The sequence below is a fragment of the Hemiscyllium ocellatum genome, chromosome 18 (genome assembly GCF_020745735.1).
Source record: "Hemiscyllium ocellatum isolate sHemOce1 chromosome 18, sHemOce1.pat.X.cur, whole genome shotgun sequence".
Classification (NCBI taxonomy): Eukaryota; Metazoa; Chordata; class Chondrichthyes; order Orectolobiformes; family Hemiscylliidae; genus Hemiscyllium; species Hemiscyllium ocellatum.
The window spans coordinates 83391835-83419135 of NC_083418.1; the positions used below are offsets into that span (position 1 = coordinate 83391835).

General features: G+C 42.0%; 1 protein-coding gene across 7 annotated transcripts in view; it reads right to left on the reverse strand.

The window, feature by feature from the left end:
• The window catches only part of LOC132824521 (golgin subfamily B member 1-like), a 263280-nt gene that overhangs the window by 94577 nt on the left and 141402 nt on the right, over positions 1-27301 (reverse strand). For 5 of the 7 annotated variants that reach the window (XM_060839154.1, XM_060839151.1, XM_060839153.1 and 2 more), the window contains 3 exons: positions 27164-27284; positions 19634-19764; positions 5141-5250 (listed from right to left, as the gene is read on the reverse strand). In XM_060839154.1, coding sequence (XP_060695137.1) covers positions 5141-5250; positions 19634-19764; positions 27164-27284 — 362 coding nt within the window. The remainder of the gene's footprint in view (positions 1-5140; positions 5251-19633; positions 19765-27163; positions 27285-27301) is intronic. The other 2 variants (XM_060839155.1, XM_060839156.1) reach the window with 2 other exon arrangements.

A 27301-nucleotide genomic window follows, 5' to 3' on the forward strand; every position in this document is an offset into this window, starting at 1 on the left:
GTAAATAGTGCTGTGAGGAAGGCATATGGTGTACTGGGCTTTATTGGCAGAGGAATTGAGTTCCGGAGTCCTGAGGTCATGTTGCAGTTGTATAAGACTCTGGTGAGGCCTCATCTGGAGTATTGTGTGCAGTTTTGGTCGCCATACTATAGGAAGGATGTGGAAGCTTTAGAACGAGTGCAGAGGAGGTTTACCAGGATGTTGCCTGGAATGGTAGGAAAATCTTATGAGGAAAGGCTGAGGCACTTGGGGCTGTTCTCATTGGAGAAGAGAAGGTTTAGGGGAGATCTGATAGAAGTGTATAAGATGATTAGGGGTTTAGATAGGGTAGATACTAAGAACCTTTTACCGCTAATGGAGTCAGGTGTTACTAGGGGACATAGCTTTAAATTAAGGGGTGGTAGGTATAGGACGGATGTTAGGGGTTGATTCTTCACACAGCGGGTTGAGAGTTCATGGAATGCCCTGCCCGTATCAGTGGTGAACTCTCCTTCTTTATGGTCATTTAAGCGGGCATTGGATAGGCATTTGGAAGTTATTGGGCTAGTATAGGTTAGGTAGGATTCGGTCGGCGCAACATCGAGGGCCGAAGGGCCTGTACTGCGCTGTATCCTTCTATGTTCTATATTCTATGTAACCTCAACCTGAGCTATAAATCTTCTCAAAACTGGCTAACATGGTAAGCTGATTAATGTTGGCGCTTTAAACCCTAAACATTTGTTGTCAGCCCCATTCACACAAATACAGGCAGGCAAACAAACATATTTAAGGGATAAACAAAATAATAAATCTGACTAGGTTGCGAAATGGCTTTCATAACGCGTTGTTTCACAGGCATACATAGAGTCACACAGTACCAAAAATGCCTTTGGCCCGTCAAGTCTATACCGACAATAACTACCACAAAAGGCACGCTAATCCCAATTTCCTACACTTGTTCCATATCCTTGAATGCTCTGATAATTCAAGTGCTCATCCCACAAGATTTTCAAGGGCTGCAAGGTTTCCAACCACAACTACCTTTCCAGGCAGTGCATTCCAGATTCCACTATCCTCTAAGTGAAAAGTATTCTTCTCAGATCCCCTCTGGAATCACCTACCCCTTGCCTTAAAATTATGCCCCCTTTTGACTGACCCCTCAACCAAGGGGTCCCTACTCACCCTATTCCTCAATCTTATACCCCTCAATCATGTTCTTGCCACCACCCTCAACCCTCTCTGCTTGAAAGAAAACAATCCAAGCTTATAGATCATACAACAATACGGTGTTGTACAGGCCTTTCAGCCCTTGATGCTGTGCCAACCTGTGGAACCAATCTGAAGCTTATGTATCTGTACTATTCAATTTTCATCCAATGACCACTTAAATGCCCTTAAAGTTGGCAAGTCAACTACTGTTACAGGCAGTGCATTCCACGCCCTACTACTCTACCTCTGACATCTGTCCTATATCTACCACTCCCCAATTTATAGTTATGTCCCCTCGTGCTAGCCATCACCATCCGAGAAAAAAGGTTCTCACCATCCACCCTCTCTAACCCACTGATTATCTTACATGCCTCAATTACCCACAAGGAACTGTACCCAGTCAACTTTGGCCAGAGCGTGCTTTATTTCAAATAAAATTTGCCTTCCCCCAATCCAAAGCCATCTTTTTCCTTGTCCTGAACAAATTTGAACTATACCGCGTTGTGGTTACTATCGCTAAAATGTACCACCCCGCCCGTCTCTCCCACCACTGCCACATAAAACACCTGCCTGGGTTCTTTTCCCAGAACCGGATTCAGCACTGTGCTGTCCCTTGTTTGACCTATACATTGAAACAAAAAACTCCCCTGAATCTCGTCCAAGAAATCCATTCCATTAAAACTCTTTACAATACCATCCCCCTATAATAATTATCCAAATATTACTCTTACATATCTCTGTGAACTGTCTACATATTTGCTCCTCTGGTTCTCATTGACTCTTTGGGGCCTAGAGTATACTCGCAGTAATGAGACTACTTCCTTAGCATTGCTAAATTCTAACCATAAAGACCTGTTTGAAGACCCTTCCAAGATATCATTTCTCCTTATTGCAGTAATTGACTCATTAATTAATGGTGCTACTCCATTACACCCTTCTCTGGCTCACAAAGATTAGATTAGATTACTTACAGTGTGGAAACAGGCCTTTCAGCCCAACAAGTCCACACCGATCCGCCGAAGCACAAACATGCAAACTCCACATAGTCAGTCGCCCGAGGCGGGAATTGAACCCGGTCTCTGGCGCTGTGAGGCAGCAGTGCTAACCACTGTGCCGCCCACAACCATGTGTTCTTCCCTCAACTATGTTTCTGCAATGACAATATCACACTTCCATGTGTCAATCCATGCCTTTAACTCATCAGCCTTACCTATTACATTCCTAATGTTAAAGTAAAGAACATTCACCATTGCTTTACTCTTGCGACACTCAACATAGCTGTACCTCCATTTCACCATAGCTGTGTCCCCTCTCCCTGTAAGACTAGTTTAAATTCATTCCAATTGCAATAGCAAAACTATTTGCAAGGATGCTGGCTTGAGTGTGATTCATTGGCTGCTCTTTCCGAAAACATTGATTAGGGTAATTTTCTCAGTTTGCCCAATCAAAGACAATACTTTTACAGCTGTCTGATCTTTGGGCTTCCAGAAGTTAGTGCACCATACTAGCAAGCACTTTTCAAATCTTCATGCCGTCTCAGCAGCAGACCGGAACCATTGCTCAGACAACACAGTTCAAAACATCAACTTTCATTCTTGTCTTGCTGAAGTCTCAAACACATTTCAACAAATGCCACCTATCTGAACACAAGGATCTCTTCCAAACTTGCCAGCAGCAATTCCAAGCTACTGACCTCACTAACAGTCAGCCTTTGTTTTGAGTCATAGAGTATTACAGCATGAAAACAGTCCCTTCAGTCCAGCCAGTCCATGCCAACCATAAGCCCAAACTAAACTAGTCTCACCTGCCTGCACTTGGCCCATATCCCTCCAAACATTTCTGTTTAATCTAAACGTCTTTTAAGCATTGTAGCTATACCCGCATCCACCATTTCCTCTGAAAATTCATTCGTTCCACACGCACATTCTCTGTAAAAACAAAATTGCCCCTTATCTTTTTAAAAGCTTTCTCCTCCCGCTTAAAAATGTGCCTAGTCTTGAAATTCCCCATCCTAAGGAAAAGACACTTGATATTCACCTTACCTATATTCCTCATGATTTTATAAACCTCTCTACGATTACCCCTCAACCTCCTACATTCCACTGAATAAACCCTCAGCTTATCCAGCCTTTCCACATAACTCAAACCGTCCATTCCCAGCAACATCCTGGTAAATCTCTTCTGAACCTTTGCCAGTTTAACAATATTCTTCCTGTAAGTGGCAACCAGAACTGTCTGCAGTACTCCAGAAGAGGATTCTCCCAACTCTCTCCAATCTGTGGCCTCTGGTGACTGACTCTCGTGCCGCTGAAGACAGTGTCTCCCTCATCAACTTGATCAAAACCCCGAGTGATTTTGAACACCCCAACTCAATTTTCCCCTTAACTTTCTGAGGACAGTCCCAGCTCCTCACAGTCTCTCCCCACGTAAATTGAAGCCCCTCACTCCAGAATGTCCTGAGAAATCTTCGCTGCACCCTCTCAGAGTCCTCGATGCCTTCCTGAAAGGATTGTGGCGCGCCAGGACACTGACACTTTCCTCCAGCTGACGGCTAATGTAGTATTTTGTATGCACTATTTCATTTGACTGTCCTGTGTCTGCCAAAATTCAGAAGATAGCCAACCCTCAAGGGGCACTTGACCATTCCAGTTTTCCTCCACTTCCCTAATAATCCTGCCAAAGTCAGTATTGTGAGAAACACAGGAGCAAGAATAGGCCATTCAGCCCATTGAGCCTGCTCCACCATTTAATATGATCACGGCTGACCATCCACAGCAGCTAATTTTCCCAAATCATCCCCATGTCCCTCTAACTAATAGATTGGGGTGATCTCCTAGAAACCTATGAAATCTTAACAGGACTGGACAGGGTAAACACAAGAAGCATGTTCCTGATGACTAGGTTGAGACCAGAACAAGAGGTTAAAGCTAAAAGATATTGGGTGGGCCATTTAGGACTAAGATGAGGAGAAAGGCCTTCACTCAGAACAGAAAGCCTATGGAATTCTCTGCCATAGAAAGTAGTTGGAGACAAAACTGAATGTTTTCAAGAAGGAATATTTTTCTGGTATCAGAAATCTGTCAAACTCTACAGCACAGATACTCAAAAGACCAAGTTTCCATAGCCCTTTGCAGCAACGAATTCCTAAAATTCAAAACCTTCATCTCAATCCTAGACAGTTTTGTTTTTATTGTAAATTGGTGTTTCCAGTTCTAGACTTCCAACCAGAGGAATAATTTGACCTGTATTTATCCTGTCTATCTCTAAGTATTTTGTACACTTCAGGATGTGAGACACACAAGAGAGATGGACATGGGTTTTGTCTGGGCTGCTCAAGCTTTTTAGCAGCTTCAGTTCATGAAGCAAATGAATGAAAACAAAACTTCTGACCCAATGAGATGCCCCAACTTCTCCTATTTGTTTAAACACAATACTCTTCCTGGGGTCACTGTCTTTATTAGAACCTTTTTAATCAAGTCTCAGCCTGAATTAGTCTCCAGGTTGGTCTCACAAACAGACAAAGCCTGGTTGGTCCAGTCTGTTCCAATTTCCAAAAGTCATTATCAAGACATTGATAAAAGAATAGAAACAAAAATAATGAAAATTCAACAGTTTGGCATATGTAACATTCCAACTTTATCTTATCTCATTCAATTAAAAAGAACGCCTTGACCAAAAGGTCTATCATGAGGAGTAGAAAAAAATCTTTAGTTGGGCAAAATAAAATTATTCATCCAGGACCTTTCTTCCAGTGGGAAAGCTGGTGCAACATCTTGATACCATTTTTAGACAAACAAGTGTTACATAAACCTTCTGAAAAACCAATACTCAAAAGAATGTGAAGGATACCAAGAAGTAATATCCATAATATGAAAAAAACCCTCTGAAAATTCAAATACGAACAACAATTGCATTCTGTATCAATTTTATATATACAGTTTAATGTTCTTACCCTTTCAACTGTTCATTCAGATTGGAAATAAGATGTCGGTGTTGCTCAAAATCACGGCTTTGTTGGCTTCTCACAAGGGATAGTTGATTTTGCAACCGTTCGGATTCACTCTGCATCAGAAAGGAAAGGTTTTAAGAGTAGAATAGAGTAGGTTTTCAGCAGGTTTAGACTAAACTGTGCTTCTCATGCCTTCTTTAATCCAAAGTTTCAGTTTCAAAATTTAACTTTACACATAACATTTTGGTTTGCAGAAACAAGAAATTAAGGCTACAAAATAGAATGCTTCCAATTATATCAAACTTCTTCAACTTGATTTGATTCAACCCATTTGAAAGTACTCAGCCACATCTGTCCAGTTTAATGTATATACGGCATCACTTTTCAACAGTGAAAATAAATGCATATCTGCTATTTTAAAAGACAAAAACAACACAATCACTTCTTCAATTTTTGTGAAATCTACTTTGCTGTCCCTCTGATTTAAGAACTATAATGGTGGGCATTTAAAGGCAACCTTTTTCTTGAACATTCAAAAAAGCAAAAGATTTGTAGAGCGAAGAGGAGCAACTGACACCACAATTTTCCCCTCACATGCTCTTCTAAGCAATTTATGTTGGGGGGTGAGTACATGATTCTAACACTCAGGAAATCACAGATACACTATTTAATTTTCCACTCAGTGATGATTTTTACAAGATGCACTTGACTGCAAACACAGGAACTCCAAATCATCCCAACAGTCTGTATGTTCTGATTATTACAAGCAGATATTTCCTTGAAAGTCTGAGGAGTTTATGTACAGGATAAAGGGGTAGAGATCATTTAAAGATATAAAGAGATTGGAATTGAGAAATTTGTTATATTTATTTCAGATACATGAAATATTAGGAATGATATGGAAAGAGTTCTGGTAGAGAGGGTCAAAGTCACCTAATCCCTGTAAGGAGGAAAGATCCAATGCGTGACTGCATGGTTTGTAAATGCAAAGGGGGAAAGAGAGTATGAATGTAAGCTTCTGATCACGGGCAAAAATTAATTGTAAAAGCTTGTAAAGAAAAACTAGTTAAGACAAATGTAGCCCCCTTCACAATCAGATTAAGAATGAGGAACAAACGTGGTAGATCAATATATATTTTGGTTTTGTTTTCACAAAGGAAGACACAAATAATGTCACAAAATTGTTGGGGAACACAGGAACTTGTAACAGGAAGGAACTGAAGGAAATCAGTATCAGTAGGGAAAATGTATTTTAGGATTTGATGGGACTAAGGTCAAGTAATCCCAGGACATGTAAGTGACAAATGGAATACAAATGTGGGAAAGAGTGAGGCCATGCACTTCAGTAGGAAGAATGACTGCTTTCTAAATGGGGAAAAACTTCGAAATCTTAAGCACGAAGGGACTTAGGAGTCCTAGTTCAGGATTCCCTTAAGGCTAACATCCAAATTGGTTGGTAGGCAGGAAGGCGAAGACAAATACAATGTTAGCATTCATTTCAAGTGGGCTAAAATACAACAGCAGGGATATACTGCTGAGGCTGTATAAGGCTCTGGTCAGACTGTATCTGGAATACTGTGAGCAGTTTTGGGCCCTGTATCTAAGGAAGGTTTACAAGAATGACTGCAGGGATAAAGGGCTTGTCATATGAGGAGCGGTTGAGGACTCTGGGTCTTGATGCAGTGTAAAAGGATTTTGATTTGGGGTGGGGAGTTCTCATTGATATTATATTTGCTTCTGTAAGTTTCAATATTTAGGAGGCACCTTGACAGAGATATAGACCACGTAGAAGCAAGAGGTTTTTTACTTGAGAAAGATGCCACACATAGGTGCAGCCTTCATGGGCTGAAAAGCCTGTTCCTGTGCCCTGGTGTTCTCTTGTTCAGATATGGAGAGACCTGGATAAAGTGAACGCTGAAAGGATATTTCCACTAGTCAGAGAAACTAGGGCCCCCAAGGGTACAGCTTCAGAGTGAAGGTAATTTAGAACCAAAATGAAGAGAAATTTCTTCAGCCGGAGGACGGTGAATCTCTGGTATTCTGTTGCAAAAAGCTGTGGAGGCAAAGTTTTCAAGTATATTTAAGACAGAGATAGATAGGTTCTTGATTTCTAACAGGATCAAAGTTTACAGGGAGATGGCAGGAGAACAGGGTTAGAAATAGATCAGCCATGACCTAATGGTGAAGATGATTCAATGGGCTGAATGGCATACTTCTACTCTTCTATCTTATGGTGTTATGGCCTAAACGCATACATTCCAGAGTAATTAAGAACATGGCGTTGTAAACAGTGATGCATCAGTGATCACCTTTCGAGATTCTATAGACCCTAGAGCAATTCTATGATTGGAGCATAGCTAATGTGTAGGTGATAGACCTGGGGTTTATTGCCAGACTTTAATATAGAGACCAACATAATGTTCTGGGAACCTGGGTTCAAAACCACCAAGTCAGATAGTGAATTTGAATTCAATAAAATTCTGGAACTAAGAGTCTAATCATGATATAGATCATGGTCATTTGTCAGAAAAACCCATTTGGTTCACACTAATGTCCTTTGGGGAAGGAAACTAATATCCTTAACTGTTCTGCGCTAAATGTAACAGCAATGTGGTCGACTCTTAACTGCTGTTTCCATAATTAGAGTAGAGCAATAAGTGCTAGTTTAGTCAGTGGCCCACATCACATGAATGAATTAAAACAAAAGCAACCCCATTATTTAAGAAAAGGAGGTAGAGAGAAAGCATGGAATTATAGACCAGTTAACCTGACATCGATAGTAGGATAAATGCTAGATTTTGTTATAAAAGATTTAACAGAACAGAACTTGGAAACAGTGACAAGACTAAATAATGTCATCATGAATTTACAAAAAGGAAATCATGCTTGACAAAAAACACTGAAATTTTGACTGAATTTAATGAGAGTTGATAAGGGGTAGCTAGTGGATGTGCTTTACTTTTAGGAGGTTTCAGAAGGTTAGAAATATATCAGCCATTAGATTTCAGAAGGCTTTTGATAAGGTTGCACACTAAAGATTAGCATCCAAAATTAAAGTGCTAGGAATTGGGGTGTGTACTGACATGGATAGAGAACTAGTTAGCAGGTAGAAACAAACTGTCGGAACAAATAATGATTTAGATTTGGGAACTAAAATTATTGTCTCCAATGTTACAGATGGTATACAGCTGTTGGGAGGGTGAAATGTAATGAAGATGCAGAGATGCTGCAAGGTGATTTGATCAGTTCATCAAGTGGGCAATGTACAGTAGATGAAGTATAAACTGATTCCACTTTAGTGGCAAAAACAGGGAGATAGATTATTTTCTGAACAGGAAAAGATCAGGAAAGCAGGAAGCACAACAACACCTGAATGCCCTCGTACACCAGTCACTGAAAGTAAGCATGCAGGTGCAAACGGTAAAGAAGGCAAATGGTATGTTGGTCTTCACAGGAGCAAGGAAGCCTTGCTGCAATTATACAGGGAATTGGTGAGAGTTCATCTGGACTATTATGTGCAGTTTTGGTCTCCTTTTCAGAGGAAGGATGTGTTGGCTATGATGTGAGTGCAACAAAGACTGATTCTTGGAATGGCAGGGCTAAGGTATGGAGAGAGTAGGTCAGTTAGGATTCACTGGAGTTTAGAAATTCTATAGGAATAGACAGAGTAGACACAGGAAAAATGTTCCTAATGACTAGGGAATCCAGAACAAAGGATCTCACTCGAAGGAAATGGAGTTGGTCAATCTCTGCCACAGAGGGCAGCCAAGCTAAAACATGAAAGTATTTACAAGAAAAAATTAGAGGTAGGTCTCAGAGCTGAAGGAATCAAAGAGTATGGCGTAAAAGCCAAAACAGGGAACACATTGGATCATCCATCATCATATTGAGTGGTATAACAGGCTCAAAAGGCCAAACGGGCGAAAGTGAGGTCTGCAGATGCTGGAGATTAGAGTCGACAGTGCAGTCCTGGAAAAGCACAGCAGGTCAGGCAGCATCCGAGGAGCAGGAAAATCGGTGCTTCGGGCAAACACCCTTCATCAGGAATTTCTGAAAGGCTTCTGCCCGAAACGTCAATTCTCCTGCTCCTCGAATGTTGCCGGACCTGCTGAGCTTTTCCAGCACCACGCTCTCAAAAGGGCCAAATGGTCTGTCTGCCCCAATTACAGTCATAGAGATGTACAGCACGGAAACAGACCCTTTGGTCCAACTCGTCCACACCGACCAGATATCCCAACTCAATCTAGTCCCACTTGCCAACAGCCGGCCCATATCCCTCCAAACCCTCCTATTCCTATACCCATCCAGACGCCTTTAAAATGTAGCAATTGTACCAACCTCCACCACTTCATCTGGCAGCTCATTCCATACACGCATGACCCTCTGCATGAAAACGTTGCCCCTAAGTCACTTTTACATCTTTCCCCTCTCACCCTAAACCTGTGCCCTCTAGACTCCCCCCACCCCAGTGAAAAGACTTTGTCTATTTATCCTATCCATGCCCCCATGAGTTTATAAACCTTGATAAGGTCACCCCTCAATCTCTGACGGTCCAAGGAAAACAGCCCTAGCCCATTCAACTTCTCCCTGTAGCTCAAATTCTCCAACCCTGGCAATATCCTTGGAAATCTTATCTGAACCCTTTCAAGTTTCATAACATCTTTTCGAAAGGAAGACGACCAGAATTGCATGCAATATTCCAAAAGTGGCCGAACCAATGTCCTGTATAGCCACAACATGACCTCCCAACTCCTGTACTCAACACACTGACCAATAAAAGGAAAGCATATTAAATGCCTCTTCACTATCCTATCCACCTGCGACTCCACTTTCAAGGAACTGGTCTCTTTGTTCAGCAACACTCCCTCAGACCTTACCGTTAGGTGTATAAGTCCTGCTAAGATTTGCTTTTCCAAAATGCAGCACCTCGCATTTAGCTGAATTAAACTCCATCTGCCACTTCTTAGCCCATTGGCCCATCTGGTCAAGATCCTGTTGTAATCCAAGGCAACCTTCTTTGCTGTCCACTACATCTCCAATTTTGGTATCATCTGTAAACTAACTAACTATACTCTTATGCTCACACCCAAATCATTTATATAAATGATGAAAAGCAGTGGACCCAGCACTGATTCTTGTGGTACTCCACTGGTCACAGACCTCCAGTAGAAAAACAACCCTCCACCACCACACTCTGTCTTCTACCTTTGAGCCAGTTCTGTATTCAAATGGCTAGTTCTCCCTGTATTCCATGAGATCTAACCTTGCTTATCAGTCTCCTATGGGGAACCTTGTCGAATGCCTTACTAAAGTCCATATAGATTACATCTACCTCTCTGCCTTCATCAATCCTCTTTGTTACTTCCTCAAAAAAACTCAAATCAAGTCTGAGAGACATGATTTCTCACACACAAAGCCATGTTGATTATCTCTAATCAGTCTTCGCCTTTCCAAATACATGTACATCCTGTCCTTCAGGAGTCCCTTCAACACTTGCCCACCACCAATATCAGGATCACTGATCTATAGTTCTCTGGCTTGTCCTCATCACCTTTCTTAAACGGTGGCACGACGTTAGCCAAACTCCAGTCTTCTGGCACCTGACCTGTGACGATCGATGATACGATTATCGCGAGAAGATGCCCAGCAATCATTTCCCTATTGTTGTGGTTCTGTTCGCCGAGCTGGAAGTTTTTGTTGCAAACGTTTCATCCCCTGGCTAGGAGACATCATCGGTGCTCTGGAGCCTCCTGCGAAGCGCTTCTTTGATGTTTCTTCCGGTATTTATAGTGGTCTGTCCTTGCCGCTTCCGGGTGTCAGTTTCAGCTGTCCGCTGTAGTGGTTGGTATATTGGGTCCAGTTCGATGTGTTTGTTGATGGAGTTTGTGGATGAATGCCATGCCTCTAGGAATTCCCTGGCTGTTCTGTCTGGCTTGCCCTATGATAGTAGTGTTTTCCCAGTCGAATTCATGTTGCTTGTTGTCTGAGTGTGTGGCTACTAGGGATAGCTGGTCGTGTCGTTTCGTGGCTAGTTGATGTTCATGTATGCGGATTGTTAGCTGTATTCCTGTTTGTCCTATATAGTGTTTTGTGCAGTCCTTGCATGGTATTTTGTAAACTACATTAGTTTTGCTCATGTTGGGTGTTGGCTCCTTTGTTCTAGTAAGTTGTTGTCTGAGCGTGGCTGTTGGTTTGTGTGCCGTTATGAGTCCTAAGGGTCGCAGTAGTCTGGCTGTCAGTTCTGAAACGCTCCTGATGTATGGTAGTGTGGATAGTCCTTTTGGTTGTGGCATGTCCTCGTTCCGTGGTCTATCTCTTAGGCATCTGTTGATAAAGTTGCGCGGGTATCCATTTTTGGCGAATACCTTATATAGGTGTTCCTCTTCCTCTTTTCGCAGTTCTGGTGTACTGCAGTGTGTTGTAGCTCTTTTGAATAGTGTCCTGATGCAGCTTCGTTTGTGTGTGTTGGGGTGGTTACTTTCATAGTTTAGGACTTGGTCTGTGTGTGTTGCTTTCCTGTGTACCCTTGTGGCGAATTCTCCGTTCGGTGTTCTCTGTACTATCATGTCTAGGAATGGGAGTTGGCTATCCTTTTCTTCTTCTCTCGTGAATCGGATTCCTGTGAGTGTGGCGTTGATGATCCGGTGTGTTTTTTCTATTTCCGTGTTTTTGATGATTACAAACGTGTCATCGACATATCTGACCCAGAGTTTGGGTTGAATTTGTGGTAGGGCTGTTTGTTCTAACCTTTGCATAACTGCCTCTGCTATGAGTCCCGAGATTGGTGATCTCATGGGTTTTTGCAACAAAAACTTCCAGCTCGGCGAACAGAACAACAACGAGCACCCGAGCTACAAACCTTCGCACAAACCTTGATCATTTCCCTAGCTTCCCACAGAGTTCAAGGTCCTAGAGACTTATCCACTTATGCATTTCAAGACATCCAGCACTTCCTCCTCTGTAATATGGACATTTTTCAAGATGTCACCATCTATTTCCCTACATTCTATATCTATTGTCTATGGTTCATGAACCTTCAGCAGATTTTTTTTCAACTGTACTGTCAATTCTAAAGATGGTCATTTCACCAGAAGGTCACAACTTTGTTACTGCCGAAATTATGCTACTTCACAGCTAGCTCTTCATCTTTTAGTTAGGTAATCTTTTCACTCTTATAATAACAGACCCCACCTACTACTGTTTCATAATTATTTTTCTTCCTTCTAGATCCCTTTGGTACTCTAGTTCGTGCTGTCTATGTTAAGCACTGCTGACTCTCAGTGCCACAGACCCTTTTTATTCTAACTTTGGGTGACTGTCTGTGTATAGTTTGCACATTGTCCCCAGTGTCTGTATGGACTGCCACAGAGTGCTTCCGTTTCTCATAATTCAAAATTATGCAGATTAGATGCATTAGCACCCAGCCAGTTGTTAGATTTGGAGGGAGGTGAACACTTTGGTTATAGTGACCACAATTTGGTTATGTTTTGATAGGTATATACTGCAGGGCCAGAGATATACAGAGGGAAAAGGCAATTTTGATGCAATTGGGCAAGATTTAGCATGCATAGGATGAGGAAGGAAACAGCAGCGGATGGGCATAATTGAAATGTGGAGCTTATTCAAGGAACAACTATGTTATGTATGTACCTGTCAGGCAGGGAGTAAGTGGGCGAGCGAGGGAGCCATGATTTACAAAGGAAGTTGAACTTTTTGTCAAGAGGGCAAAGGAGACTTCTATGTTAGGATGAGATGTAAAGGCTCATTTAGGGCGCTTGAGAGTTACAAGCCAACGGGAAAGGGCTAAAGAGAGAACCAAGAGGAGCCTGGAGGGGACATGGAAAGTCATTGGCAGTTAGGATCAAGAAAATTCTAAAGCTTTATGGGTATATCAGAAATAAAACAATGACAAGAGTAAGATTAGGGCCAATCAAGGATAGTAGTGAGAGGTAGTGTGTGGAGTCAGAGGAGATAGAAGAAGCGCAAAATGAATATTTTTCGTCAGTATTCACAACGGAAAAAGAATGTTGTCGAGGAGAATATTGAGATACAGGCTGCTAGACTAGAAAGGATTGAGGTTCACAAGGAAGCAGTGGTAGCAATTCTGGAAAATGTGGACATTTATAAGTTCCCTCAGCCGGATAGGATTTATTCTACAATTCTCTGAGAAGCCAAGGAGGAGATTGCAGAGCCTTTGGCTTTGATCTTTATGTCATCATTGTCTACAAGAACAGTGCTAGAAGACTAGAGGATAGCAAATGTTGTCCTCTTGTTCAAGAAGGGGAGTCGAGACAACCTTGGTAATTATATACCAGTGATCCTTATTTCAGTTCTGGGTAAAGTGTTGGAAAAAGTTATAAGAGATAGGATTTATAATCATCGAGAGAGGAATAAGTTGATTAGGGATATTCAACACTGTTTTGTGAAGAGTACGTCATCCCTCTTAAACCTTATTGAGTTCTTTGAGAAGGCAACCAAACAGGTGGATGAGGATAAAGCAGTTGACGTGGTGTATGTGGATTTCAGTGAGGTGCTTGATAAAGTTCTGCACGGTAGGATATTGCACAAAATACGGAGGCATGGGATTGAGAGTGATTTAGCGGTTTGGATCAGAAATTGGCTAGTTGACAGAAGACAGAGGTTGATAGGAAATGTTCATCCTGGAGTTCAGTTACTAGTGGTGTACTGCATGGATCTGTTTTGGGTCCACTGCTGTGTGTCATTTTTATAACTGACCTAGATGAGGGAATAGAAGGATGGGTTAGTAAGTTTGCGGATGACACAAAGGTTGATGGAGGTGTGGATCCTGCTGAAGGATGTTGCAGGTTACAGAGGGACATAGATAAGCTGCAGAGCTGTGCTGTGAGATGGCAAATGGAGTTTAATGCAGAAAAGTGTGAGGTGATTCACTTCGGAAGGAGTAACAGGAATAAAGAATGGTAAGATTCTTGGTAGTGTAGTAGAGCAGACTGATCCTAGTGTCCATGTACGTAGGTCCCTGAAAGGTGCCACCCAGGTTGATAGGATTGTTAAAAAGGCGTATGGTGTGTTAGCGTTTATTGGTAGAGGGACTGAGTTTGGAGCACCAAGGTCATGCTGCAGCTGGTCAAAACCCTGGCGTGGCTGCACTTGGGAGTATTGCATACAGTTTTGGTCACTGCATTATTGGAAGGATGTGGAAGCTTTGAAAAGGGTTAGATTAAATTAGATTACTTACAGTGTGGAAACAGGCCCTTCGGCCCAACAAGTCCACACCGACCCGCCGAAGCACAACCCAACCCATTCCCCTACACCTAACACTACAGGCAATTTAGCCAGGCCAATTCACCTAACCTGCACATTTTTGGATTGTGGGAGGAAACTGGAGCACCCGGAGGAAACCCACGCAGACACAGGGAGAATGTGCAAACTCCACACAGAGTAGCCTGAGGCGGGAATTGATCCCAGGTCTTTGGCACTGTGAGGCAGCAGTGCTAACCACTGTGCCATCGTGCCGCCCATTCTGAGGAGATTTACTAGGATGTTGCCCGGTATAGAGGGAAGGTCTTACGAGGAAAGGCTGAGGGACTTGAGGCTGTTTTCATTAAAGAGAAGGTTGAGAGGTGACTTAATTGAGACACATAAGATAATCAGAGGGTTAGATAAGTTAGATAAGTTGGACACTTGAGAGCCTTTCTCCTCGGATGGTGATTGCTAGCACGAGGGGACATTGCCTTAAATTGAGGGGTGATAGATATAGGACAGATGTCAGAGGTAGTTTATTTACTCAGAATAGTAGTGGCGTAGAACGCACCGCCTGCAACACTCGCCAACTTTAAGGGCATTTAAATAGACATTGGGTAGACATATGGATGAAAATGTAATAGTGTAGGATAGATGGGCTTCAGATTGGTTCCACAGGTTGGCGCAACATCACGGGCCGAAGGGCCTGTACGGCGCTGAAATGTTCTATGAACCAGTGTGCCACCCCTAAAATAGCTAACAGAGATCAAACTTATATGGGGAAACAGCAAGGGAGCAGCAGTGAACAGCTTTTATCATAGCACGGCAGTGAAATTAACCAGATAGCATTTTTGTAGAACCAGGACATGTATGATAAACTCCATGATACATCAAGTGAGGAGGAGCAATAAGCCATTTGATTCTCAAGCTTTGCCATCTAGTAAGATCAAATCAAATGGTTTCCTCAATTAAGGTTCTCTCCAACTATAGTACCAATTCCATATTTCAAGAGAATGCTACCCCTTCACCTTTATCTAGCTTCCTGTTCTTCATGGATGTCATATTAAAAGGCAGAGCAGGCTCAAAGGGCTAAATTCAGAACATAATCCTCGTCATCCCAACATCAGTCAGGAGTGGTCGGGGTGGTGCTCAGTCAACGCTCTCCTGCTAAGTTTGTCCCAGAGTGAGCCAGTGTCCACAGAGGAATAGTGCCAGAAGACTGGAGGATAGCAAATGTGGTTCCCTTGTTCAAGAAGGGGAGTAGGGATAACCCTAGTAACTATAGGCCGGTGAGTCTCACTTCTGTTGTGGGCAAAGTCTTAGAGAGAATTGTAAGGGATAGGATTTATGAACATCTAGATAGGAATAATGTGATCAAGGATAGTCAGCATGGTTTTGTGAAGGGCAGGTCGTGCCTCACAAACTTTACTGAATTCTTTGAGAAGGTGACTGAGGTGGATGAGGGTAAAGCGGCAGATGTGGTGTATATGGATTTTAGTAAGGCGTTTGATAAGGTTCCCCATGGTAGGCTACTGCAAAAAATACGGAGGTATGTCATTGAGGGTGCATTGGAGGTTTGGATTAGGAATTGGCTGGCTGGAAGACAGACAGAGGGTAGTAGTTGATAGTAAAGGTTCATCATGGAGTGCAGTTACTAGCGGTGTTCCACAAGGATCTGTTTTGGGACCACTGCTGTTTGTCATTTTTATAAATGACCTGGAGGAGGGGCTAGAAGGTTGGGTGAGCAAGTTTGCGGATGATACGAAAGTCGGTGGAGTTGTTGACAGTGAGGAAGGATGTGGCAGGTTACAGCGGGATATAGATAAGCTGCAGAGCTGCGCAGAAAGGTGGCAAATGGAGTTCAATGTAGCTATGTGTAAAGTGATTCACTTTGGTAAGAGTAACAAGAAGATGGAGTACTGGGCTAATGGTCAGATACTTGGTAGTGTGGATGAGCAGAGGGATCTTGGTGTCCATGTACACAGATCTCTGAAAGTTGCCACCCAGATAAATAGTGCTGTGAAGACGACATATGGCATACTGGCTTTTATTGGTAGAGAAATTGAGTTCCGGAGTCCTGAAGTCATGTTGCAGTTGTATAAGACTCTGGTGCGGCCGCATCTGGAGTATCGTGTGCAGTTTTGGTCGCCATACTATAGGAAGGACGTGGAGGCATTGGAACGAGTGCAGAGGAGTTTTACCAAGATGTTGCCTGGTATGGTAGGAAGAGGCACTTGGGGCTGTTTTCATTGGAGAAAAGAAGGTTTAGGGGTGATTTGATAGAGGTGTACAAGATGATTAGGGGTTTAGATAGGGTTGACCATGAAAATCTTTTTCCACATAAGGAGTCAGCTATTATGAGGGGGCATAGCTTTAAATTAAGGGGTGGTAGGTATAGGAGAGATGTTAGGGGTAGATTCTTTACTCAGAGTCGTGAGATCATGGAATGCCCTGCCAGTAGCAGTGGTGGACTCTCCCTCTTTATGGGCATTTAAACGGGCATTGGATAGGCATATGGAGGATAGTGAGCTAGTGTAGGTTAGGTGGGCTTGGATCGGCGCAACATCGAGGGTCAAAGGGCCTCTACTGCGCTGTATTGTTCTATGTTCTATGAGCCAGAAAGACTCCTCGGGGTTTATACAAAAGTAGTCAGTGGCTTATCAGGGTGCAGTTCATGAAATCTTTAGGTGAAAAATGTGTAAGTCAAGTTCTTTACTTCTATAAGATTGCTTTTAAATTTATATTATGCTGGCTTTTGAACCCACCAAAGTATATCTAAGAATGAGAGAACCAGAGGTCAGTCATTAAATCTTTTGAGTCTATTCCATTATTTTGTCAGATCAAGGCTGCTGTGTACAATATGTACTGGATCTTGGCAACTGTAATTTATGAAGAGTGAGGAACGTGAAATCATTTGTTTTGAAAATATAATGCCAGTTGTCACATTTCCTACTTGAGAGATATCTGTTGTTATGTACAATGTAATTATCTTTTCTGAAAATTTTAAAATGACGTATTTTTATAAATATATTTGAAGTTTTAGACACTCGTGTATTCTGCATTTGTTCCCACTGTTCAGAATTATTTTCCATCAAGTCCTGTCATACTTGATTTTCTTAATGTAGTTAAAAATCACTCAAGCTGAAAAATGTGTTGCTGGAAAAGCGCAGCAGGTCAGGCAGCATTCAAGGAGTAGGAGAATCGACGTTTCGGGCATAAGCCCTTCTTCAGGAATGAGGAAGACGTGCCAAGCAGGCTAAGATAAAAGGTAGGGAGGGGGGACTTGGGGGAGGGGCGTTGGGAATGTGATAGGTGGAAGGAGGTAAGATGAGGGTGATAGGCCGGAGAAGGGGTGGGGGCAGAGAGGTCGGGAAGAAGATTGCAGGTCAAGAAGGCGGTGCTGAGTCCAAGGGTTGGGACTGAGATAAGGTGGAGGGAGGGGAAATGAGAAGCTAGAGAAATCTGCATTCATCCCTTGTGGTTGGAGGGTTCCTAGGTGGAAGATGAGGCGCTCTTCCTCCAGGCGTCGTGTTGCCATGGTCTGGCAATGGAGGAGGCCAAGGACCTGCATGTCCTTGGCGGAGTGGAGGGGGAGTTAAAGTGTTCAACCACTGGGCGGTTGGGTTGGTTGGTGCGGGTGTACCAGAGGTGTTCGCTGAAACGTTCTGCAAGTAGGCGGCCTGTCTCCCCAATGTAGAGGAGGCAACATCAGGTGCAGCGGATGCAGTAAATGATGTGTGTGGAGGTGCAGATGAATTTGTGACGGATATGGAAGGATCCCTTGGGGCCTTGGAGGGAAGTGAGGGAGGAGGTGTGGGCACAAGTTTTGCATTTCTTGCGGTTGCAGGGGAAGGTGCCGGGAGAGGAGGTTGGGTTGGTGGAGGGTGTGGACCTGACGAGGGAGTCGCAGAGTGAGTGTTCTTTCTGGAACGCTGATAGGGGAGGGGAGGGAAATATATCCTTGGTGGTGGGGTTTCTTCTTCCCGACCTCTCCACCCCCACCACCTCTCCGGCCTATCACCCTCACCTTAACCTCCTTCCATCCATCACATTCCCAACGCCCCTTCCCCCTACCTTTTATCTTAGCCTGCTGGCACACATTCCTCATTCCTCAAGAAGGGCTTATGCCCGAAATGTCGATTCTCCTGCTCCTTGGATGCTGCCTGACCTGCTGAGCTTTTCCAGCAACACATTTTTCAGCTCTGATCTCCAGCATCTGCAGTCCTCACTTTCTCCTAAAAATCACACAAGACCAGGTTATAGTCCCAACAGGTTTATTTGGAAGCACTAGTTTTTGAGGCACTGCCTCTTCATCAGGTGGATGTGGAGCAGGACCAAAGACATGGAATTTATAGCAAAAGTTAGTGCTTACAAATAAACCTGTTGGGACTGTGATCTGGTGTCGTGTGATTCATAAGTTTGTCCACGCCAGTCCAACACTAGCACCTCCAAATCTTTTTTTTAAAATGTATTTAGACCGAACTACCAACACAATGACAATTTTAAAATAGCAAAGCTAGGCAAAATACCTACGTACATATGGAAAGCAGACCTGACAGTACACAACCAAGAATACACTGCAACTTTTATTCATCACCTCAAACATAAAGGTCAAACACACACCTCAGTGTGGAGAACCCTCAGTGGCTGCCCCTCTTCACATACACCAAAGGTCACCTGCATTAGAAGGCCTAGTTACTGAATCCTTGAATTTAAGTATTTTCACACATTCATGATTAAAGTTTTAACAATTCAAGTAGTCAATATTGGCAAATAATCAAATAGTCTGGTCTTTATATGCCAATGAGCGATGTTTAAGACAGTATAAAATGGCATCAGCAAACAGAAAATTTACAACTCCATCTCTGTCAGTAAACAGAAGGCTGGATTTATTCAATTGCTCTGCTGATCATGGCTTCCAAACCTCCAAATAGATTATTTTTCCAAACTGAATTAAAACAAAAAAAAATTACTCGACTTTTTTTCAACATGTTTTGTAAATGACAGATGTCAAACTGTTTAAAAGGAAAACACACCATACGCATGATTTCATTGTAAAAGTTGACGTAAAATACTACCAGCCTGACTATAAAGCACATAATGGAGGATTGCTCCATGACATTTCAGAATATTATTTGCTCAAACTCACTTTTTTCTTCTAAACTATATTTACCAAACAACACTTCTATTACATTCTTGGTCTTTTCATAACAAGAACTGTCCTACATCAAGCTATTCACAAAACTGGAACCAGTTCACCCTTTTGATCATTACCTGATGGAATTCTATTCTGGCACGGAGCTGTGCTTTGTCTTCCAAGTCCTGATAGCGCTCTTCCAGCATTAGGATTTGTTCCTGTAGTCTGTTCCGTTCTAGTTCTAGCTCCTCAACAACTGTCCTCAATCCTGTATAATTACAATCGCATTACTGTAAATTACGGAGATGAAAATTAAACCACAATCATCATAGGATATAAGTTGTAAATTTCTTGATAAAATACTTAATAAATATTGATATCACCTTTCCAAACCAAATTTATTTAAAGACCTTGGGCTTGATTTTTGCTATAGAATGAACAGCAAGGTGATCAGCACTGATCACAATTCACAAGTTCCTTTTAATCAGATGTGGAACATGGCTGTCGCTGGCAAGGTTGATATTTGTTGCACATCCCTAACTGACTTTTACCTGACTGCACTCTGAAATGGACTAGAGGACCAGTTAAGAATCAATCACATTTCTGAGGATATGGAGTTATGTCAGACCTGGTAGGGATGGCAGATTTCTTTTCCTAAAGCTCATCAGTAAACCAGATGGGATCTTATGACAATCAGCTATTAGATCAGCCTTGTTATAATTCCAGATTTTTATTAAGTTCTAATTTAAGATGGTGAGATTCAAGAGCTCATGTTCCCACAGCATTGGGTTGGGGCTATAGATTGTTGGTCCAGTGACATCATCACAACTTTTCCATTTTGCCTAAAACTGTGCAGTTAAGCATGGAAATCATGAAGTCCCAACTACCAAATTCGTCCAGAAGCTATAATTAGTATGTTGCACAGACTAGGCAAAATATATTGAAAGGTGTGAAACTAGTATATTTAACGCAATGGATACCCAGAAAACAGGTTAGCAAAGGTTCAGAAACTCAGCAGATTTGGCAATATCTGTGACTGGTATGACTCTTCGTGATTCTTCAGACTCAAAATGTTAACTGTTTCTCTATTCGCAGATGCTGCCAGGTTTACTGGAATATCAGCACTTTCTGTATTTACTTCAGATTTTCAGCATCCACAGTATTTTGTTTTTATTCCAGAAAAGGTTCAGGCTGGTCCTTTACATAATAGAATAACCAAGCTTTGTTCGATAGAAATTATTTATTGGACATGGAAAACTGACTCATGCAAGAGGAGTCGTCTTATTTCTTTAGATTTTAATTATTGTTGGGGGATTTTAAAAACAAAATTTTGGTTTAAATTTTCATGTTCTTTTTATCTCTCTCACACACACACACACACACACACACACACACAACCCGATTTTTCTTTATTTTCTGTTCCTGATTTGAAACTAAAATATTCTGAGAGCTCTTAATTCAAAAGCTATGCTGTTAATGAATGGATCTTCAGTCTCGTTGTTTAAAACAATAAACAAAGAACAGAGCATCATAAGACAAGGCCTTTCAGTCCAACAAGACTGCGCGGACTCTTTCTAAACTAAATACCTTTTGCTTCTGTGCGGTCTATAACCTTCTGTTCCCTGCCTTTTCATGTCTCTGTCAAAATGCCTCTTAAGTGTTGCTATTGCATCCACCTCCACCATCACCTCTGGCAGCACATTCTAGGGGTAAAAAGTGAGGTCTGCAGATGCTGGAGATCAGAGCTGAAAATGTGTTGCTGGTTAAAGCACAGCAGGTTAGGCAGCATCCAAGGAACAGGAAATTCGACGTTTGGGGCCAGAGCCTGATGAAGGGCTCTGGCCCCAAACGTCGAATTTCCTGTTCCTTGGATGCTGCCTAACCTGCTGTGCTTTAACCAGCAACACATTTTCAGCACATTCTAGGCACTTACCACCCTGTGTAAAAACTTGCTTCTCATCTCCTTTAAGCTTACCCACTTTTACCTTAAACCTATGTCCCCCTAGTAACTGACATTTCTACCCAGGAAAGAGAAAGATTTTAATTGACCTGCTGGCTTTGGTGCAAGATTTCATGCATGGTAATTTCTTTTGAAACTTTCTGTGGATGTTTGATGGCAAGCCCTTAAACAAAAAATATTCAGCGGATAGGCAAGACTAGCATTTCTTGTCCATCACTGGGTACACTTCAGTAGCAAGTGATGAGTTGTCTTCCTGAACAGCTATGCTGTGGATACAACCACAATATGATTTGGAAGGGAGTTCCTGAACCTTGTTCCAGTGACACTGAATAGGTGACGTCATATTTCCAATGACAGAAGTCACATGACACCAGGTTATTTTCCAACAGGTTTATTTGAAGTTGGCAGGTGACAAAGGAGCAGTGCTCTGAAAGCTTGTGATTTCAAACAAACCTGTTGGACTATAACCTGGTGTCATGTGACTTCTGACTTTGTCCATCCCAGTCCAGCATTGGTATTTCCCCTTCATGATGTATTTCCAAGTCAAAACAGTAAATGGTATGGAGGTAAGTTTGAAGGTGGTGGTATCGTAGATAGTACATGCTCAGTGTCAGTGGTTGTAAAAAGTGATATCTGTGGATGCGATGCCAAATCAAACAGACTGCTTTCTCCTTGATGTTGTCAAGCTTCTCAAGTGTTGTTAGAGCTATATCCATCCTGGCAAGTTCAGAGTATTCCACTTCACTCCTGACTTTGCCTTTTAGGTAGTGGACAGACTCTGGGGAGTCAGGTGATAAGTTATTTGACGGTAATGAATAGCTGGTGCTGTTGGTTTGCTGTTGAGCGCAAAATCTGGCCATTTGTTTACATGCATTTTGGATTACGCTCATGAGCTTATAAGGCTATAATTAACAAGTTGCAACTTTGCTCCACATGTTTGATGAATATAGAAACATGAAAACCAGAAATATCACAAGCCTTTACATAATTTAATCCATCATATGGATAATGTTTCACACTCTCCAACATGCTGAAACTCTGAAAACTACGGATCAGAAATTCTCGACTCTTATGTTTTCAATGATGAAGAGCTAAGAGATAGAGAATAAACATAAAATAAAGGAGTCAAAAAGTCTGGTGCTTTTTGACACTGATCTCCAACATCTGCAGTCCTCACCTTCTCCTATAAAAATAAAGGAGTCAGAAGAGAACAAGTGGTGAATGAGGGAAGTTAAATGAAGTAAAAGGGAGGACAGAAAAAAAAAGGAAATTGAATCAGATGTGGAAGTTCATGTACAAGGAAAAGAGGAAGTAAAATTGGTGAGCAACATATAAAGGCTTCTGAGAAAGCGAAACGTTAAAGGGAAAATAACAGATGGAAGGACATGATTTATGTTTCTGGCAGCGGTGGGGGGGTGGGGGGGGAAGAGAGGAAAGGTTTGACAAAAGTGTAGAGGAGGGGAAGGACAAATAATCAAAAGAAAAGAATCCACTAATAGTGTTAGGCCAAGTAAGAATAGTTTCCGGTTGAAAGGCTAAGCTTGGAGAGGGCTGAGAAACAATAATGAACAAGCAAAGTACCTAGGCAAGTGTTATGAAGGTGTAGGTGTGTACTGTACCTTTGAGAGAGAGAGGAAGCTAGCAAGGACTGAAAGCACAGAGTGTACTGAACAATTTAAAAATGTAACATTTGGTTGACACAAATAGCTGTTGCCATGGTACAAAAACAAATTCAAATTCAGCCAAAGGGGCGGCACGGTGGCACAGTGGTACAGTGGTTAGCACTGCTGCCTCACAGCGCCAGAGACCCGGGTTCAATTCCAGCCTCAGGCGACTGACTGTGTGGAGTTTGCACGTTCTCCCCATGTCTGCGTGGGTTTCCTCCGGGTGCTCCGGTTTCTTCCCACAGTCCAAAGATGTGCGGGTCAGGTGAATTGGCCATGCTAAATTGCCCGTAGTGTTAGGTAAAGGGGTAAATGTAGGGGTATGGGTGGTTTGCGCTTCGACGGATTGGTGTGGACTTGTTGGGCCGAAGGGCCTGTTTCCACACTAAGTAATCTAATCTAACGAATCAGTTTAAATTATGCCCGAGATACTAAAATTCAATCAAACTTGAATTTAATGTTTTGACGACATCAAACCAATGAAATGATCTGATATTTTGGGGTATAAAAATATCTGACATTTTGAACAGTTAGGGAGAACAGCAAAGAGTACCCGCAAGTAAAGACTGCCTGCAGAATAGCTCTCTGAAGGCCAAACAAGCGACAACCCAGGAAAGCACAGAGGAAGATCTACAGAGGAAAATCTACAAAGAAGAATCAACAAAGCTGACTGGTTTTCAAATGTGACTTTTTTTGTAAATCTTAAATCGGACCAGTATCGTAGAGTGGGAGGTAAGAGACTGGTTTAAGAGAAAGGAGTTGTAAATAGTTGTCTAATGTTATCACTTGGACTTAAAGAATGAAAATTATTAAATTTTACTTTAAGTAGTGGCATCTGGGATGGTTCTTTGCCTCTCGAAATTTAACACATTATGGTACAAGGTGAGCTTCTCTGTGCGTCGGGTTTTAATTAGCAGAGGAGTTTACCCTGTGTCATAAACACAAGGATAAGGACAAGGAAGCTGTCCAAGTACGAATACAAAGAGGCCTGAGAAAACAAGCAGATGAATTAAGTAAATATATCTGCATCACATAATTGAGAAGACAATTGGAATTTTGGTCTTCAGTGATTGGGAGTTGGAGTTTAAAATAGGAAAGTCTTGTCATGACTGCGCAGAGTTCTGGTGGGTTTATGCTTGGAATTCTATGCATTCCATAAAGGATATACTGTCATTGGAGGAAAAAGTGAGGACTGCAGATGCTGGAGATCAGAGCTGAAAATGTGTTGCTGGAAAAGCGCAGCAGGTCAGGCAGCATCCAAAGAGCAGGAGAATCGATGTTTCGGGCATGAGCCCTTCTTCAGACTCATGATTCCTGAAGAAGGGCTCATGCCCAAAACGTCGATTCTCCTGCTCCTTGGATGCTGCCTGACCTGCTGCGCTTTTCCAGCAACACATTTTCATACTGTCATCGGAGGCCATTCAAAACAAATGCATGAGGCTAATTTCAGGGATGAACGGTTTTATTTATCCAAGACAGTTGAACAAATCTGGCCTTTAATGAATAAATTTTTAGAAGTAGTAAGGATGACTTTATTGAAACGTATAAAATTCTGAGGGGGCTTAACAGGATAGATGCTGAGAAGATGTTTCACTTAGTCGGGTAAACCTTGAACTTAGGATCTTATAATCAAACAAAACAGGTCCTTCAACCCATTAAGACTGCACCAACAAAATTACTTTAAATATACATTAGTCCCACTTTCCAGCACTTGGTCTATAGTCTTGAATGTTACAACATGTCAAGTGCTCATCCAAGCACTGCTCAAATATTGTAAGGTATCTCGCCTCCACTACCTTCCCAGGCAGTGCATTCCAGATTCCAATCATCCTCAGAGTGAAAAACCTTAACCTCAAATCTCCTGCCTTTCACCTTAGAAGTATGCCCCCATGTTACTCACCTTTTAACTAAGGGGTACAGCTGCTTTCTATCCACTTTGTCTATGCCCCGCATAATCTTATCCACCTCAATCAGCTCCCCATTCAGCTTTGTCTGCTCCAAAGAAAACAACTCGAGCTTTTCCAGCCTTTCTTCATATCCTTGCTCCATGCAAGTTGAAAAATGTGGTGCTGGAAAAACACAGCAGGCCAGGCAGCATCCGAGGAGCAGGAGAATCAGGAAGAAGGGCTTTTGCCCGAAACGTCGATTCTCCTGCTCCTCGGATGCTGCCTGGCCTGCTGTGTTTTTCCAGCACCACATTTTTTAACTCTGGTATCCAGCATCTGCAGTCCTCACTTCCTCCATGCAAGGCAACAGCCTGGTGAATCCCTTCTTCCAGTGCAATCACATCTTTCTTCTAATATGACGACCAGAACTACACACAGTACTCCAACTGTGGCTTAACCAAAGTTGTACACAGCTTCAATATAACCTGGCTGCTCTTTTGATCAGCATCATAACTGATAAAGGCAAATGCCCCGCACACCTTCTTAACTTCTCCATTAACTTGTCCTGTTGCCTTCAGGGATTTGTGGACAAGCACCCCAGGATCTTTCTGTTTCTCTGAGCTTCTTAGTGTCCTGCCATTCATTGAATGCACCACCTCGCCTCTTCTGAAGTGTATCACCTCACACTTTTCAGGATTAAAGTCCATCTGCCACCAAGCTGCTCTTCTGAAGAATGCAACCGAAATTTAAGACCATCTTCAGTGTCAACCACCTGACCGATCATGTCATTCACAAATTACTTATCATTCCTCCTGCATTCTCTTCTATATAATTTATCACAAGCAATGAGGGACTCACCATTGATCCCTGTGTACGCTACTGAACACCAACTTTGTTTCCATCCTCTGCTTCCCACCACAAAACCAATTTTGGATCCATCTTACCAAGTTACCGTGGGCCCATGTGCTTTTTTTTTTTAAAAATCAGCCTCCCAGAGGAAGTATGAATGTCTGGAATTCTTTACCTGAGTGTTGTGGAGGCTAGATCTCAAAATATTTAAACAGACATTGGATTGAGTTGAGGGTTACAAAGACCTGGCACAAAAGAGGAGTTCAGGCCTACAGTAGATCAGTCTGTAGAATGGCAGACTGACATGAGGGCTGAATGGCCTACTGTTGCTCTTTCTTATTGTGTTTTTATGTTCTTATAAAGATCTCATACTTGGCTTTCCCATGATAATTGGAAAGGTGTAGTATAAATCGAAAAGAAGGGAGCTTTTAACTGAGAATAAATACCTGGGCAAAGGAAAAAAGCTTAACCTGACATTTGCAGTTTTGCAATGCATCTTGAATTACAATATGCACAGGCTAGCATTACACCTCTGTCAAAATGTGCACTCGTTCGCATAATACCTTGGTGAATTTAATACACGTGAATTGTTTGCAGATTGGTGATAAATGTCTACAGCTGAAAATGTGTTGCTGGAATTCCTGATGAAGGGCTCTGGCCCGAAACGTCGAATTTCCTGTTCCTTGGATGCTGCCTAACCTGCTGTGCTTTAACCAGCAACACATTTTCAGCTCTGATCTCCAGCATCTGCAGACCTCACTTTCTACTCGAAGATAAATGTCTACAGTAATGATGCTCTCACAGCAGTTTGTTTCTGACAATACTTGAGCTGTAACTGTTTGGCTGTATTCTTTTCTTTTATTTTCAGTCGGTATGTTTTATAAAACAGCCACCTATGCTACTATATACTGATCTATCTTGTACTACTTAGTTTATGCCAAATCACTGAAAAAAAGATAAGGAATAGTCAGTATTTGGATTAATTCTCAACTCCCTTGCCATTTAATTGTGCAGTGAAATAAAAACAGTGGAACTTGATCTAAATATTTAAACACTTGATCAGATGATACCTTGTAAGGAAAACTAGCCAGTTTATCCAGCATGCGCATGCTCTTTATTTTATAATGTCAAATTTCAAAGCCACAAATTTCAGAAAGGGGGCAAAAAAAATCCAAACAACATTACAATTAGAATGTGCTAACAAATAAAATGGGTTATTTAAACAAAAACTCCAAATATTTAACAAATGCACCACAAAATTCATGTGATGTGTGCATGCTTTCCATAACTGTCTAGTGGGTATCACACCTGTTTGATGGGAAGTGTACTTTGGCCACAAACCTCCCAAGTTCTCCCCTTCAGTGTTGTCAGCATTATCCACACTAACGCTGGATTCTTCAAAATATTGTTTCTCATATTCATAGTCGACCTAAAATAAAATTACAT